The 19,035-nt window shown below is 36.5% G+C and overlaps 1 protein-coding gene across 2 annotated transcripts in view; it reads left to right on the forward strand.

Annotated features, from left to right (window-relative positions):
• Positions 1 to 19,035, forward strand: part of SLC26A7 (solute carrier family 26 member 7) — a 177,658-nt gene that overhangs the window by 92,202 nt on the left and 66,421 nt on the right. For both annotated transcript variants that reach the window (XM_059043462.2, XM_059043463.2), the window contains exons 5-6: positions 14,793 to 14,945; positions 18,189 to 18,271. In XM_059043462.2, coding sequence (XP_058899445.1) covers positions 14,793 to 14,945; positions 18,189 to 18,271 — 236 coding nt within the window. The remainder of the gene's footprint in view (positions 1 to 14,792; positions 14,946 to 18,188; positions 18,272 to 19,035) is intronic.

Genomic DNA, 19,035 nt, shown 5'->3' on the forward strand with positions numbered 1-19,035 from the left:
CCCACATGCCGCTGAGCGGCTGGGCCCGTGAGCCATGGCTGCTGAGCCTGGGCGTCCGGAGCCTGTGCTCCGCAATGGGAGAGGCCACAACAGTGAGAGGCCCACAAAAAAAAAAAAAAGAAAGAAAAAAGAATGAAAAGAAATAAAGACAGTCTAAGAGACCTCTGGGAAAACATTAAAGTCACTGACATTTTCATGGCAGAGTTCCCAGAAAGAGAAGAGAGAGAGAAAAGACCTGAGAAAATAACTGAAGAGATAATAGATGAAAACTTCCCAAACATGGGAAAGGAAACAGTCACCAAAGTCCAAGAAGCACAGAAAGTCCCAGGTAGGAAAAACCCATGGAGGAACATGTCAAGACACAGAGTAATAAAACTGACAAAACTTAGAAACAAAGAAAAAATGTTAGAAGCATCAAGGGGAAAAGCAACATAACAAACAAGGGAATTCCCATAAGGTCATCAGTTGATTTCTCAGCAGAAACTCTGCAGTCCAGAAGGGAGTGGCATAATATATTTAAAATGATGAAAGGGATGAACTTACAACCAAGAATACTTTACCCAGCAAGGCTCTCATTCAGATTCGATGGAGAATCAAAAGTATTACAGAAAAGAAAAAGCTAAGAGAATTCATCACCAACAGACCAGCTTTGCAGCAAATGCTAAAGGAACTTCTCTAGGTGGAAAAGAAAAGCCCACAACTATTAAAAAGAAAAGTAGGAATGGAAAAGCACACTGGTAAAGGCAAACATACAGTAAAGGTAGGAAATCATCCACACACAAATATATCAAAACCAGCAATTGTGAGATGAGGAGAGCACAAATGCAGGATATTGGAAGTGCATTTGAAAATAAAAGACAAGCAACTTAAAACAATCTTGTTTATTTATAAACTACTGTATCAAAACCTAATGAAAACTGCAAACCAAAAATCTACAAGAGATACACACACAAAAAAGAAAAAGGAATCCAAACACAGCAATAAAATTGTTAACAAATCACAAGAGAACAAAAGAGGAAGGGAAGAAAAAGACCTACAAGAACAAATCCAAAACGATTAAGAAAATGGCAGTAAGAATATACAAAATTGGTAATTCCCTTAAATGTAAATGGATTAAATGCTCCAACCAAGACATAGACTGGCTGAATGGATACAAAAACTAGACCCATATATATGCTGTCTACAAGAGACCCACTTCAGATCTAGGGACACATAGAGACTGAAAGTGAGGGGATGGAAAATGTTATTCCATGATAAGGGAAATCAAAAGAAAGTTGGAGTGACAATACTCATATCAGACAAAATAGACTTTAAAATAAAAACTGTTACAAGAGACAAAGAAGGTCACTACATAGTGATCAAGGGATCAATCCAAGAAGAAGATATAACAATTGTAAACATATGTGCACCCAACATAGGCGAACCTCAACATATAAGGCAAATAAAACAGCCATAAAAGGAGAAATCAGCAGAAACACAATAATAGTGGGGGACTTTAACACCTCACTCTCATCAATGGACAGATCATCCAGACAGAAAATCAATAAGAAAACACAGGCCTTGAATGACACATTAGACGAGATGGACTTTATTGATATTTATAGAACATTCCACCCAAAAGCATCAGAATGCACATTCTTCTCAAGTGCTCATGGAACATTCTTCAGGATTGATCACATGCTGAGCCAGAAAGTGAGCCATGGTAAATTTAAGAAAATTGAAATCACATCAAGCATCTTTCCTAACCACAATGCTATGAGTTAGAAACCAACTACAATGCAACAACTGTAAAAAAATACAAACATGTGGAGGATAAACAATATGCTACTGAACAACCAATGGATCACTGAAGAAATCAAAGAAGAAATAAAAATACAATATTTGTTTTTCTCTTTCTGGCTTACTTCACTCTGTATGACAGACTCTAGGTCCATCCATATCTCTATAAATGATCCAATTTCATTCCTTTTTATGGCTGAGTAATATTCCATTGTATATATGTACCACATCATCTTTATCCATTCATCTATTGCTGGACATTTAGGTTCTTTTCGTGTCCTGGCTATTGTAAATAGTGCTGCAGTGCACATTGTGGTACATGTATCTTTTTGGATTATGGTTTTCTCAGGGTATATGCCCAGTAGTGGGATTGCTGTGTCATATGGTAGTTCTATTTTTAGTTTTTTAAGGAACTTCCACAATGTTTTTCATAGTGGCTGTATCAATTTACATTCCCACCAACAGTGCAAAAGAGTTCCCTTTTCTCCATACCCTCTCAAGTTTTTATTGTTTGTAGATTTTTTTTTTTTTTTTTTTTTTTTTTTTTTTTTTTTTTGGTGGTACGCGGGCCTCTCACTGTTGTGGCCTCTCCCATTGCGGAGCGCCGGCTCCGGACGCGCAGGCTCAGCGGCCATGGCTCACGGGCCCAGCCGCTCCGCGGCACGTGGGATCTTCCCGGACCGGGGCACGAACCCGTGTCCCCTGCATCAGCAGGCGGATTCTCAACCACTGCGCCACCAGGGAAGCCCCTGTTTGTAGATTTTTGATGATGGACATTCTGAGCGGTGTTAGGTGATACTTCATTGTAGTTTTGATTTGCATGTCTCTAATAATTAGTGATGTTGCGCATCTTTTCATTTGCCTCTTGGCCATACGCATGTCTTCTTTGGTGAAATGTCTATTTAGGTCTTCTGCCCATTTTTTGATTGGGTTGTTTGATTTTTTTGGTATTGAGCTCCATGAGCCATTTCTATATTTTTCAGATTAATCCTTTGTCTGCTGCTTCATTTGCAAATATTTTCTCCCATTCTGAGGGTTGTCTTTTCAGCTTGTTTATGGTTTCCTTTGCTGTGCAAAATCTTTTAAGGTTCATTAGGTCCCATTTGTTTATTTTTGTTTTTATTTTCATTACTATAGGAAGTGGGTCAAAAAAGATCTTGCTGTGGTTTATGTCAGAGTGTTTTTCCTATGTTTTCCTCTAATAGTTTTAAGTATCTGGTCTTACATTTAGGTCTTTAATCCATTTGGAGTTTATTCTTGTGTATGGCTTAGGTAGTGTTCTAATATCATTCTTTTACATGTAGCTGTCCAGTTTTCCCAGGACCACTTTTTGAAGAGGCTGTCTTTTCTCCATTGTGTGCTCTTGCCACCTTTGTCATAAATTAGGTGACCATTAGTGTGTGGGTTTATCTTTGGGCTTCCCATCCTGTTCCATTGATCTATATTTCTGTTTTGTGCCAGTGCTATACTGTCTTGATTACTATAGATTTGTAGTATAGTTTGAAGTTGGGGAGCCTGATTCCTCCAGATGTGTTTTTTTTCTCAAGGTTGCTTTGGCTATTGGGGTCTTTTCTGTTTCCATACAAATTGTAAAATTTTTTGCTCTACTTCTGTGAAGAATGCCATTGGTAGTTTGATAGGGATTGCATTGAATCGTTAGATTGCTTTAGGTAGTATAGTCATTTTCACAATATTCATTCTTCCAAACCAAGAACATGGTATATTTCTCCACCTGTTTGTGTCATTTTGATTTCTTTCATCAGTGTTTTATAGTTTGCTGCATACAGGTCTTTTGCCTCCTTATGTAGGTTTATTCCTAGGTATTTTATTTTTTTTGTTGAGATGGTAAATATGATTGTTCCTTAATTTATCTTTCTGATTTTTCATTATTAGTGTATAGGAATGTGAGAAATTTCTGTGCATTAATTTTGTAACCTGCAACCTTACCAAATTCGTTGATTAGCTCTAGTAGTTTTCTTGTGGTATCTTTTGGATTATCTATGTATAGTATCCTGTCATCTGCAAACAGTGACGGTTTTACTTCTTCTTTTCCAAATTGTATTCCTTTATTTCTTTTTCTTCTCTGATTGCCATGGCTAGGACTTCCAAAACTATGTTGAATAATAGTGGCAAGAGTGGACACCCTTGACTTGTTCCTGATCTTAGAGGAAATACTCTCAGCTTTTCACCATTGAGAATGATTTTGCTGTGGGTTTGTCATATATGGCTTTTATTATTTTGAGGTAGGTTCCCTCTACGTCCATTTTCTGGAGAGTTTTCATCATAAATGGGTGTTGAATTTTGTTGAAAGCCTTTTCTGCATCTATTGTGATGATCATATGGTTTTTATTCTTCATTTTGTTAATATGATGTATCACATTGATTGATTTGTGTATATTGAAGAATCCTTGCATTCCTGGGATAAACCCTACTCCATCATGGTCTATGATCCTTTTACTGTGTCGTTGGATTCTGTTTGCTCGTATTTTGTTCAGGATTTTTGCATCTATGTTCATCAGTGTTACTAGCCTCTAATTTTCTTTTTTTTGTGATATCTTTGTCTGGTTTTGGTATCAGCATGATGGTAGCTTCGTAGAAAGAACTTTGAAGTGTTCCTCCCTCTGCAATTTTTTTGGAAGAGTTTGAGGAGAATAGGTGTTAACCTCTTCTCTAAATGTTTGATAGAATTCACCTGTGAAGCCATGTGGTCCTGGACTTTAGTTTGTTGGAAGATTTTAAATCACAGTTTCAATTTCAATACTTGTGATGGGTCTGTTTATATTTTCTAATTCTTCCTGTTTCAGTCTTGGAAAATTGTACCTTTCCAAGAATTTGTCCATTTCTTCCAGGTTGTCCATTTTATTCACATTTAGTTGTTTGTAGTAGTTTCTTATGATCCTTTCTATTTCTGTGGTGTCTGTTGTAATTTCTCCTTTTCCATTTCTAATTTTATTGATTTGAGCCCTGTCCGTTCTTTTTCCTTGATGAATGTAGCTAAAGGTTTATCAATTTTGTTTATCTTCTCAAAAACCTGCTTTTAATTTTATTTATCTATGTTATTGTTTTCTTCATTTCTATTTCATTTATTTCTGTTCTGATCTTTATGATTTCTTTCCTTCTACTGATTTTGGTTTTTTTCTTCTTCTTTTCTAGTTGCTTTAGGTGTAAGCTTAGACTATTTATTTGAGATTTTTCTTGTTTCTTGAAGTGATTGAATTGATATAAACTTTCCTCTTAGAACTGCTTTTGTTGCATTGCATAGGTTTTGGGTTGTCTTGTTTTTGTTATCATTTGTTTCCATGTATTTAAAAAAAATTCTTCTTTGATTTATTCAGTGATCTCTTGGTTATTTAGCAGTGCACTCTTCAACACTCATGTATATGTGATTTTTACAGTTTTTCTTCTGGTAGTTGACTCACAGCATGTGGTCAGAAAAGATGCTTGATACAATTTCAATTTTCTTAAATTTTCTGAGGCTTGATTTGTGACCCAAGATGTGATCTATCTTGGAGAATGTTCCATGTGCTCTTGAGAAGAACGTGTATTCTGCCACCTAGGGGTGGAATGTCCTATACATATCAGTTAAATCTATCTGTTCTATTGTGTCATTTAAAGCTTGTGTTTCCTCATTTATTTCTGTGTGGATGATCTGTCCATTGGTGTAAGTGGGGTGTTAAAGTCCCTTACTATTATTGTGTTACTGTCAATTTCCCTTTTCATGGTTGTTAGTATTTGCCTTATGTACTGAGGTGCTCCTATGTTGGGTGCATAAATATTTATATTTGTTATAACTTCTTCTTGGTTTGACCCCTTGATCATTATGTAGTGTCCTTCCTTATCTCTTGTGACAGTATTTTAGTGTCTATTTTGTCTGATATGAATATTGCTATTCCAGCTTTCTTTTAATTTCCATTTGCATGGAATATCTTTTTCCATCCCCTCACTTTCAGTCTGTATGTGTCCCTACGTCTGAAATGGGTCTCTTGTAAGCAGCATAAATATGGATCTTGTTTTGGTATCCATTCAGCCAGTCTGTGTCTTTCTGTTGGAGCATTTAATCCTTTTACATTCAAGGTTATTATCAATATGTATGTTCCTATTATCATTTTCTTAATTGTTTTGGGGGTTTTTTTTGGTGTTTTTTTCTTCTCTAGTGTTTCCCACCTAGAGAAGTTCCTTTAGCATTGTTATAAAGCTGGTTTGGTGGTGCTGAATTCTCTTAGCTTTTGCTTGTCTGTAAAGCTTTTGATTTCTCCATCAAATCACAATGAGATCCTTGCTGGACAGAGTTATCTTGGCTGTAGCTTTTTCTCTTTCATCACTTTAAGTATATCCTGCCACTCCCTTCTGACCTGCAGAGTTTCTGCTGAAAAATCAGCTGATAACCTTATGGGGATTCCTTTGTATGTTATTTTTTGCTTTTCCCTTGCTGCTTTTAATATTTTTCTTTGAATTTAATTTTTGTTAGTTTGATTAATATGTTTTGGTGTGTTTCTCTTAGGGTTTTTCCTGTATGGGACTCACTGCACTTCCTGGCCTTGATTATTTCCTTTCCCATGTTAGGGAAGTTTTCCACTATAATCCCTTCAAAAATTTTCTCATACCCTTTCTTTTTCTCTTCTTCTTCTGGGACCCCTGTAATTCAAATATTGGTTGGTTTAGTGTTGTCCCAGAAGTCTCTGAGATTGTCTTCAATTCTTTTTAGTCTTTTTTTCTTTATTCTGCTCCTAGGCAGTTATTTCCACCATTCTGTCCTCCAGCTCACTTATTTGTTCTTCTCCCTCAGTTATTGTTATTGATTCCTTCTAGTGTAGTTTTCATTTCATTTATTGTGTTGTTTGCCTCTGTTTGTTTGTTCTTTAGTTCTTCTAAATATTTGTTAAATAGTTCCTTTAATTTCTTAATCCATACCTCCATTCTATTTCTGAGATTCTGGATCATGTTTACTATCATTACTCTAAATTATTTTTCAGGTAGGTTGCCCATTTCCTCTTCATATATTTGGCCTTGTAGGTTTTTACCTTGCTCCTTCATCTGTGACATATTTTTTTGTCTTCTCATTTTTTTATTGATTGGTTGGATTGTGTTCCTGTCTTACTGGGTGTTTGGCCTGAGGCGTCCAGCACTGGAGTTTGTAGACTGTTGGGTAGAGCTGGGTCTCAGTGTCAAGATGAGGACCTCCAGGAGACCTCACTCTGATGAATATTCCCTGTGGTCTGAGATTCTCTGTTAGTTCAATGGTTCAGACTCAGAGCTCTCACTGCAGGAGCTTTGGCCCAACCCCCGGCTCATGTCCCAAGATCCCTCAAGCCACGCAGAGTGAGAAAAAGAAAAAACGAAAAAAAGGAGTAGAAAATAGCAAAGAGTAAAAAATAAAATAAGATTAGAAAAATAAAAGATATGTTAGAAAGATAAAAATAAAAATACAGATGAAACAACAACTGGAAGGTAAAACAGAACCACAATTGTGAAAAAGAGGAGAAAAAAAAAAGCCAGAAAAGGCTTTCACTGTGTGGGGCTGGGGCTTAGGAAGGGGCGGGCTTTAGGTGGTGGGCAGAGCCTATGCTTAGGACAAACACAGCTAAGGAGGCTAGGGGGTTGGGCTTCAGCTCAGTGTAGCACGAGATGCTCAGCAGTGCTTCTGGACTTGGAGGGTGGAGGACCAGGTTCAGGACCCCAGCAGGCTCACTGAGCCTGAGTGGGTGGGGGAAATGCCTGCAGTGCTTCCCCTGATTCCCTGGCCCTGGAGGTTCCCCCCATCCACCTCTCCTCCTTTTATCCCCTCCTCCCTCCCTCCTACATCCCTAGGACACCTGCAGCTGGAGGTGGCCTCAAAGGGCAGAGGACCAGGTCTGGGAAACCAGCAGGCTTTCCAGGGCCCAAGTGCATGTGGGAAGTGCCCTCCATGCCTTCCTTGATCCTCAGATCCCAGACAGCGCCACCCCGTCTACCTCTCCTCTTCTCCCCCACCTCCCTCCTACTCCCCTAGGACCAACGTGGCCTGGAGGGGGCCTCGGAGGGCAGGTGACACGGCCTGGGAGCCTGGCAGGCTTCTCAGGGCTGAGTGGACAGGTGAAAGGCCTGCTGCACTTCCCCTGATCCTCCTGTTGTAGAAGGTCACCCACCCACCATCCACCTCTCCTACTCTTCCCCCCACCTCCCTCCCTCACAGGCTCTTAGGACCCACGAGTCTGGAGGGGGCCCCAGAGTATGCAGGACCAGACCCAGGAACCCAGCATCATTCCTGGGGCTCAAGAGAATGGGGGAAATGCTCTTCACACCACCCCTGATCCTCCAATCCCAGAGGTCCCCTCCATGTTTGCTTCTCCTGTTCTTCTCCCTTCTCCTTCCCTCCAATGCCCCAGGACCCACGAGGCCAGAGGGGGCCCCAGAGAATGGAGGACCCAGCCTGGAGCCCTGCAGGTTTCCTGGGGTTCAATTGGACAGGGGAAATGCTAGGCATGCTCCCTGTGATCCTCCAAGACCCTTGAGGGTCACTCCAGGTGTGGGAACCTCTCCCCTCCCAGCCACCCCTCAGGGACACCAGTCCTGTCCAGCCTCCACTTCTCTTCCTCCCTCACTCCCCCCACATCCTACTTGGTCACTCGGGGGTTCCTCCCATCTCTTTGGGCATCGAGGTCCCCCAACAGTGTCTGGCAGGTGCCCTAGTTGTGGGGAGACATGAACTCTGTGTCCTGCCTCACCACCATCTTCACAAAAGCAGTTTTAAGAGGGAAGTTTACAGCAATACTATCTTACCTCAGGAAACAAGAAAAATCTGAAATAAACAACCTAACCTTACACCTAAAGCAACTAGCGAAAGAGGAACAAACAAAACCCAGAGTTAGTAGAAGGAAAGAAATCATAAAGATCAGAGCAGAAATTAATGAAATAAAGATGAACAAAACAATAGAAAAGATCAATGAAACTATAAGCAGGTTATTTGAAAAGATAAACAAAAATGATAAACCTTAACCACACTCATCAAGTAAAAAAGGAGAGGGCTCAAATCAATAAAATTATAAATGAAAAAGAAGTTGTAATGGACACCACAGAAATACAAAGGATCATTACAGACTACTACAAGCAACTATATTCCAATAAAGTGGACAATGTAGAAGAAATGGACAAATTCTCAGAAAGATACAACCTTCCAAGACTGAACCAGGAAGAAATAGAAAATATGAACAGACCAATCACAAGTACTGATATTGAAATCGAGATTTAAAAACTCCAAAATAACAAAAGTCCAGGACCAGATGGCTTCACAGGAAAATTCTTTCAAACATTTAGAGAAGAATTAACACCTATCATTCTGAAACTATTCCAAAAAATTGCAGTGTTTGGAACACTTCCAAACTCATTCTATGATACCAACATAACCCTGACATCAAAACCAGGCAAAGATACCACAAGTAAAGAAAATTACACGTCAATAGCACTGGTGAACATAGACAGAAAAATCCTCAACAAAATACTAGCAATCTGAATCCAACAATATATTAAAAGGATCATACACCAAGAACAAGTGTGATTTATCCCAGGGATGCAAGAATTCTTCAATACACACAAATCAATCAATGTGATACACCACATCAACACAGTGAAGAATAAAAACTATATGATCATCTTGAGAGATGCAGAAAAAGCTTTTGACAAAATTCAACAGCCATTTATGATAAAAGCTCTCCAGAAAGTGGGCACAGAGGAAACATACCTCAAAATAATAAAGGCTGTATATGACCAACCACAGCTAACATCATACTCAATGGTGAAAAGCTAAAAGCATTTCATCTAAGATCAGGAACAAGACAAGGACGTTCACTCTTGCCACTTTTATTCAACATAGTTTGGAAGTCCTAGCTGTGGCAATCAGCAAGTAAAAATAAATAAAAGGAATCCAATTTGGAAAAGAAGAAGTAAAACTGTCACTGTTTGCAGATTACATGATACTATACATAGAAAATCCTAAAAATGTTACCAGAAATCTCCTAGAGCTCATCAATGAGTAAAGTAAATTTGCAGGATACAAAATTAATACACATAAATTTGTTGCATTTCTATACACTGACAATGAAAGATCAGAAAGAGAAATTAAAGAAATGATCCAATTTACCATCATATCAAAAAGAATAAGATACCTAGAAATACACCTACCTAAGGAGGCAAAAGACCTGTACTCCAAAACTTTAAGATGCTGATGAAGGAAATCAAAGATGACACAAACAGATGGAGAAATATACCATGTTCTTTGATTGGAAGAATCAATATTGCCAAAATGACTATACTACTCAAGGCTATCTACAGATTCAATGCAATTCCTATAAAATTACCAATGGCATTTCTGACAGTACTAGAACAAAAAACTTGACTATTTGTATGGAAACATAAAGACCATTAATAGCCAAAGCAATCTTGAGAAAGAAAACTGGAACTGTTGGAGTCAGGCTCCCTGACTTCAGACTCTACTACAAAGCTACATCATCAAAATTGTATGGTAGTGGCACAAAAGCAGAAATATAGATCAATGGAACAGGATAGAAAGCCCAGAGATATACCCATGCACCTATGGTCAATTAATCTACAGCAAATGAGGCAAGACCCTAGAATGGAGGAAAGACAGTCTCTTCAATAAGTGGTGTTTGGAAAACTGGACAGCTGCATGTGAAAAAATGCAATTAGAATACTCTTTAACAGCATACATAAAAATATACAAAATGGATTAAAGACCTAAATGTAAAACCGTATATTATAAAACTCTTAGAGGAAAACATAGGCAGAATACTCTTTGAGATAAATCACCACAATATCTTTTTGGATCCGTCTCCTAGAGTAATGGAAATAAAAACAAAAATAAACAAATGGGATCTAATTAAACTCAAAAACTTTTGCACAGCAAAGGAAACCATTAAAAAAAATGAAAAGACAACCTACGGAATGGGAGAAAATATTTGCAAACAATGAGACTGACAAGGGATTAATCTCCAAAATATACAAAGAGCTCATGCAGCTCAATATCAAAAAATCAAAGAGCCCAATCAAAAAATGGGCAAATCTAAACAGACATTTCTCCAAAGAACATATACAGATGACTAAAAAGCACATGAAAAGTTGCTCAACATCACGAATTATTAGAGAAATGCAAATAAAAATTACAATGTGGTATCACCTCTCACCAGTCAGAATGGTCACCATCAAAAAATCTAAAAACACGGGCTTCCCTGGTGGCGCAGTGGTTGGGGGTCTGCCTATCGATGCAGGGGACACGGGTTCGTGCCCTGGTCTGGGAGGGTCCCACAAGCTGTGGAGCGGCTGGGCCCGTGAGCCATGGCCGCTGAGCCTGTGCGTCCGGAGCTTGTGCTCCACAACAGGAGAGGCCACAACAGGGAGAGGCCTGCGTATGGCAAAAAAAAAAAAAAAAAAAAAAAAAAATCTACAAACAAAAAATGCTGGAGAGGGTGTGGGAAAAAGAGTACCCTCCTACACTGTTGGTGGGAATGTAAACTGGTACAGCCATTATGGAGAACAGTATGGCGGTTCCTTAAAAAACTAAAAATAGAGTTACCATAGGAGCCAGCAATCCCACTCCTGGGCATATATCCAGAGAAAACCATAGTTCAAAAAGATACATGCGCCCCAATATTCATTGCAGCATTGTTTACAATAGCCAAGACATGCAAGCCACCTAAATGTCCATATATAGATGAAAAGATAAAGAAGATGTGGTACACATATGCAATGGAATATCACTCAGCCATTAAAAAGAATGAAATATTGCCATTTTCCTCAACATGATGTACCTGGAGATTATCATACTAAGTGAAGTAAGTCTCACAGAGAAAGACAAGTATCATATGATACCACTTATGTGTGGAATCTTAAAAAAATGATACAAATGAACTTATTTACAAAACAGAAACATATAGATTAGAGAATGAATTTATGGTTATCGGTGGGGAAGGTAAGGGGGAGGCATAGATTGGGAGTTTGGGATTGACTTATACACACTGCTATATTTAAAATTGATAACCAACAGGGACCTACCATATAGCATAGGGAATGCTGCTTAATATTCTGTAATAACCCAAATGGGAAATTAATTTTAAAAAGAATAGATACATGCATATGTATAACTGAATCAGTTTGCTATACATCTGAAACTAACAATATTGTTAATCAACTATACTCTAATATAAAATAAAAATTTAAAAAATATAAACAGAATGAACATGAAAAAAATGTTGAGTGAATAAATAAATGATAACTACAAATCCCCTTAATATGATATAGCTAAGTATTGATAGTGAGAAAAGAGGAGTGTGAGTTCTTCTGTCATTCTTTTTATTCAGGGTAACATCTAGTCTTATTTACAGATTTATTGTTACTATTACTCTGTTCTATCAAATATTTTATTCATTCAACAGTATTTATTGAGTGCCTGCTATCTGCCAGACACTATTCTAGGAGTTGAGAATCCATCAGTGAAAAAAAAAATGTATTAAGAATGTCCAAATCAGATAAAAACACATTATATAAGTAGTGGTGTGTATGAATGTGTTTGTGTGTGTAAATATACATTAAGTACTTCAGAAAAGTCTCCTCTCTAAAGAAAATTATAAAAAATAATATATGTATATGTTGGATAAGCTATTTTCATTCTTTGAAATATCTCAAAATGCAGTTGTTTATATATATTGATATTTTTCATTTTATGTCAAGTTATATTAAATGTCTAGTTTAAAGAATTACTAATACTATAGTCTCAAAATGTGCTAAACTCCTATTTTATAAAACAGATTGGTCAGTTCTGATGAAATAGTTTACTTATTTATCTATACACATATAAACTATCATTGCTTCTCTGAGGTCTGGGAAATGAATGATGATCTTCAAAAGGAATTTTTATCTACTGAAATGTAGTGTGTGATAGCATACCCAAATGACTCGATTTATACTAGAAATGAGAAATGTCAATGTGTGTTTAGGAGGCCTAGACCTATATTAAATGAGCATGTGTAAATGTGTGCCTGTGTGTGTGTTTGCACATGCCTGTCCCTGTCCCTATTTCTGTCTCCAGATGCCACCCATCTCCTACAAGCCATCTTTAGCTGTGATTTCTCCATGTGGGTCCACATGATAGTCATTAGTATAACTCCTCATCAGCCTATTTTTCTATTGTGTTCTTCGTGCTGGTTGTAACAAGCCTCTGCCCATCCCCATGTTCTTCTGGAGCATCTTGTGAGATGTAATTTGCTCTACAAATTGTAGTTTAATTCAGACAGACAATAAAAACCCTGGTGGAGAGTTTCTCATTCCTTTCATTCTGGGGTGGCCATTTTTATTACTGCAAACACATGTTCTCAAAATGCACATTACAGCAAATTTGGTATGGTTTGTGAGTTTTTCACATTTCTCTGATTTCTTATACAGGCACTGTTATGGCATACTTTTAATACCATGGATAAAACAGAAGTAATAAACCTCTAAATGTTTTAAAATGTTTGGATGCTTGTTTTATTCTTGGCAAATCATCTGAATGATAGTCTCAATTTTATCTTTGGATCATAATAAATCATCAGAAAGCTGTGCATTTGGACCAACTTTTCTTGACATCCCTCTGACTCCATCCGCTATAGAATATATTTCTTTGAGTAGCATTTTGGATTTTTGTCCTGGGCTTTGAGTAAGAGGTAACTATGAGAAATGGAACCTGCTTCTTCACTTGCTGTAGGAGTTCTGTGAACAGTTATTATCCACAGCTTAGGCAGAGAGGAAAAATATAGTCTGCATCTCAGATAACCATGGTATTGTAGTACCTGATTTTCTTTCCAAGTAGTGTGCAATACTAGAATGCTGTGAAAAAGGTAACAAGTAAAGCTATCTGATTCCCAATTATTCCTTAATGTATTTGATTACACAACCAATTTTTTCTAACTGTGTGGACACAGGAGATTCTGGATTCTACATTACCCTGATCCCTTTCACCCAACAAGTCTCCATGTTAACTGAGTATATTTTCTTTGTTTGTTTGTAAGAGTTACAGTGTTAATGATAATACTCAATGTATAGAATCCATGTTATATAGCCTGGTGTACCTCATTTACACCAGGTATATTCCTGATCCCTGGATCAGATGGGTTCAATTAGGAAATCTACTGAGCAGAATTTTAGGAGATGCTGAGGAACATAGTCTATATAAATTCTTTTGATCTGTTGTTTATATAGTATTTTAATACAATATTTTTAGTGGTGGTCAAATTATCTTTGAGATACTAAAAAGAGAGGGCAAAGAACACCAACAAGTTGGGCTACTATAAGAATTGTCTGTATGCTAAAGTAAAACCTAGTTTTTATCACTTGAAAGTAGACTTAATAAATCAGCTGTGGATAAATAGAAATTAGTTTATAAAAATCAGATTTAACATATTTGAAGAAAAGGAGGAGTTGAGACATTTTGAAGATAAGCATTTAAGGCCTATGTGAAACCTTTAAAATTATACAAGTCATACATCTTTGTAAGAGAAAATTTGGAAGATACAGATTAACACAAATATCTCCTTACACAGAGCTATTAGCTTCCAGATATATCCATTGATATTTAAAGTATGTGTGTATTTTGATTCTGGGGTTTGAAGAAGAGTGGTGGGGTTCAAGGGAGGCTATAGTCCCCTCACTTGCTCTTAATGATGAATCTGCATGTAGCTAATGAGTTTTAGCATCTCTGCCCATAAGTGTCTGGGGAGGAGCTGGAAGTGTAGTAGTGTCCTTATGTAGGAAGGAACAAACACTGAGTTTGGTGGAAGAATCAAGGGCAAAGCAATTTTGTACAAGCAAATGAATTATAGTTTGCTCTATATCAGCACTGACTACCCTTCTATGCCCCACCTTTCCACTTCCCACCCCTTCAGCTATTTTTTGCAAAACGTCACTGAGTTCATTTGGGGGCCAGATTTTAGTTTTGATATATTGTGGGTGATCCTGAATTTTGTTTGTATTTTTCCTCATTACTGTAGATCTATGCATATGTCTTTGAAAACATCAAGTCTGTGCGACTGGAAGCACTGCTCTTATCCTTGCTGAGCATCGTGGTGCTTGTTCTGGTTAAAGAGCTGAATGAACAGTTTAAAAGGAAAATTAAAATTGTTCTTCCTATTGACTTAGTCTTGGTAAGTGTGAATCAACATTTAGCATTCTGCCCTGCAATGTTTGCAGTTGCTGTGGGTAACCTGCAGAGGCTCACATTATTGTCTAAAGTAAGCCACAGCTAATCCTGTGTCTCATTAAAGCAGGGCTAATTTGCGTGGCTATATATTAATGTAAAGACAGGAAATATGTTGAGTCAATAATTTTAAAAAGGAAGCACATGTGTTTTCAATTTTCACAGATGCTTGTATTTTTTTAGGTAAATAAGAAAACATGTAGCTTAAGATTTTAAATAAAGAGACATTTCTAAGGATGAGAACCAAAAGATCTCTGGCATGATTCTCCTAAAGCAACAAAAAGTGATACCACATCCTATTGACATGTTATTTGTATGGTATGATACATAGAAATATTATCAATTGACAAATGCCCATTAATGATTGATAAATTTATTTACACTGTTTTTATTGACCCAATTTTGCTTTATTAAAGGATACTCATGATTTTCACTAGCCAGGGCTGATTTTCTAAGATTTTGTTGTTGTTGTTGTACTTGGCAAAGCAACAAATCATACTTTGCTCCTAAGGTTTATGGCATTAAAAAATACATTTTGAAATTTTAAGTGCCTCTAATGGGAACTCTTAACTAAACAAAGCATTACATTGAAAATGAAATGTTAAGCCAACCACAGTCTACTAACTTACTTATAATTAATTGGCTTTAATTTTTTAATGGTCTTTGGGTTATATACATGTATATGACAAGTGGTGTCTAAGTAATTTCACCTATTGCAATATCCCTCCATACTGTTGAAATGGTATAGGTTTATGTAAATGTATAAGGCTAGCACATTGGCAACTGTCTCTGAGGGATATGACTTTTTTTCTGCATAACTAAGATGGATGGCTTCTCTCCATAATTAGGTTTTGTATAATTTGTAGAGATACATATAAAATATGTAATCTATTTAATGTGTGTGTGCTTGTATATGTGTGTGAATTTCAAATAAGCCATACAAGTGGAGGGTACTATGCTTATTAGTAGTTTTCATGGAGACAACTGTGAAACATATTTTATTCCAAAATCCTGTAGGTATTAAGGAATGCTTATTATATCCTGGGAAGCTTGATTATATGTTTCAGGAAACCAGAAATTGAAAATAACCTTGGGGAAGAAGACTCTTGAACTCTTTTTATTCAATACAGAATAAAACACTGAATAAGACAATTGTTCATTCAATACAAAAATTGTAAGAATTATCCTTACAAAAAATAAAAGGTACTCCTTATACAGTGTTGCCCCTAATATGTGTAAGACCTAAGGCAAAAATAATAATGCAGGCCCAAATACTTAAGAGTTATAGATCAAAATGTTAAATAAAATAGGTTCTATTTTCCTATCTTGACTAAAATACCTTAGTGATTACCTTGAAAGTCAGGTTAAAATAGAGAATTCTCCTAATCCTTTGAGTTCTGCCTGAATGTGGCAGCAAGGGGAAAGCCAGTCCCTTGGACTGCCTCTTCTCTTCCTACTTCAGCTCTATCCCATCTACAGTGGGATTCATAAGTATAAATGTAGATACCCTTGCCCCACAACTGTCCCTTGGCCTTTCTTTGGGTTACACTGGAAGGATAGACCTGGGGAAGGTATTCTGGAAGTAGACTTGGAGCCATTTAGGCAGGAAATTATAGATTCCTGATGATTCAGGGTGTGGTATAGAAAGAGGAGTCCAGGTTTGAGTTGGATACCTCCCTTTGCCCCCACAAAACTCCCATTTTACAGGGAGAGCTACAGTTGGAGGATGACCAGATTAGAACCCTCTAAAGCACTGTGTGAAAGACCAAGTTAGTGACTTAGATTACTTAATTCTAATATTGGCTATGTGTATTAAACACCATGTATTCTTCCATTTTCAATAAGGATCCAGCATCTTGTGGCTATGGTGTATTTTGTTTTACAGCTCACAATATTTTCTGACTTGACATAAATATTTCATGAAAATTATTAGCAATTAAAATTTATTAATTAGCTTAGAAATTTTTGAATACATTAATACTTCTGATTCCAACCTAATAGCTTGAACTTTTAGCTACTACTATATTCTGTAGAAAATACAATTATAGCACAATATCTATAAAGTTTAAAGTATAACCTGTAGAGTTTGCTGCCTTTAAAAAATATCCTCAAGGCTCTTTGGCTTTTTAAGTCTATTCAATGTTTTAAAAACTTCTATAAATTCAGTTAAATATCATCACAGAGAACAGAAATACACAGGAAAAATCCCTACAAAATAATATTATTGGGCATTGTTAGATATTCCTTATTTTGCTAGTGTGATTTTGTTATATCTTTTTTCTGACCATGTATATGGTAAATTTGTACTTTAAATAGGTAATTAGTGTATCCCTTTTAAACAGAAAAGTGTTATACCAAAATAGTTATACCAAACTGATATGATAACCCTGTGAAATTTACAACACCTATTAAATTATCAGAAGAATGAAAAAAGAATGTGAAATGGATGGAAAACATTAAGGTGGAATGGCTGGTAAAAACAAATGCTGAACAGAATTCTGAACATACATTTTAAAGGTGATCATGGATACTTGAGAACACTTGGTTTGACTTATTATATATCATTATATCATATAACAGAGGGTCAGGCACCTGAGACTCCAGGGAGGTAATTTCAAAAGTATCAAGTTTGACACATTATTAACTAGGATATTTTACTTCAAGAAATAGCAAAACTCAAAATTCAAAATTATTCAAGTAGACTGTAAATCATCATTGATTATTAACCTACATTAGGAATATTGATACAACATCTTAAACTCTTAGGTGGTCGCTGCAATGGAGGGAAAACATTCTACGTTATAAAGCATCCCTTCATATTACAAGAGACAAGTATTTAGGTTGGACTGTGGTATCTGTACATACACAAGCATGCAAGCATGCACACACACACTCCTATAGTCTGTGTTCTGCTCCCCTTCAGAATCAGACACAATTGGGAAGGATATAAGAAAAGTTGTACTATTGTAATGCCATTTAATTTTTGAGACTAAAAATTAAGTGCTGTCAAATCCCAGAGGGATGTTTTGGTTTTTAGAATTCTTCTTAGTCTTTAAAAATCTGTGCAACTGCTATATTACTCGAGAAAATCATGGGGCACATGAACAATGTTTACTTTTAAAAATAGTTTTAAGATGTTTGAGAAGCCAGGAATAATTTTCTTTTTCTTTTTTCAAATGGAACCACACAGATTATTGCTGCATCATTTACTTGTTATTGTACCAATATGGAAAACACATATGGATTAGAAGTAGTTGGTCATATTCCAAAAGGGTAATGTAATCTTTTTCTCTTTCTTTCTTTCTTTCTTTCTTTCTTTCTTTCTTTCTTTCTTTCTTTCTTTCTTTCTTTCTTTCTTTCTTTCTTTCATTTGTTTTTTGATGGAGGAAGCAACTGCAGGTAGGTGGGTACGAATTTCATTTCTTTCAAAGTCTCTCTATGGGACAAAATTCCAATTAATTTCTATTTTACAATGATAGAAACAAACAGTTCACAATAAAGAAAAAAATAACTTATTAGACTGCTTATCAATTACTTGGGAAGTTGATAACTATTTTATACAGCATTGCTTCAGGTAAAAGATTTGGAAATTACATGAATATTATTTGAAAAAGAAAACAAGGCATTGAATTTCCAAATTAGAGTCATGCTCTAGGATATAGTCTTCCCTATTCCACTCACATATTCCTATGACTATTTTTATTTCACTTAAAACATAGTAAAAATACACAAGCATCATCTGAAATAGCAAACCTATAGGCAGGAGTGGTGTACAATCGTGAAAGAGAGGGTGGAAGTGGAGATGAGGGCATGTTCTCCACCTGTCTTAAAGCCTTCCTCAGGACACTAAGAGGAAGATTAGCAAGAAGAAGTGTTCACCCTAAAAAGACAAAATGTTGTTCCAAATATAGTTTGAAAGAAAATAAAGTCATCTTAGGGGACAAAGGAGATGTCTCTTTTAACTATACACCAATATTTATAAATTTGGGATGAAGTTAGAGTTGCTGAATCCTCTATATTTTTACTTTCCAGTCCCA

The sequence above is a fragment of the Kogia breviceps genome, chromosome 17 (genome assembly GCF_026419965.1).
Source record: "Kogia breviceps isolate mKogBre1 chromosome 17, mKogBre1 haplotype 1, whole genome shotgun sequence".
NCBI classification, from domain to species: domain Eukaryota; kingdom Metazoa; phylum Chordata; class Mammalia; order Artiodactyla; family Physeteridae; genus Kogia; species Kogia breviceps.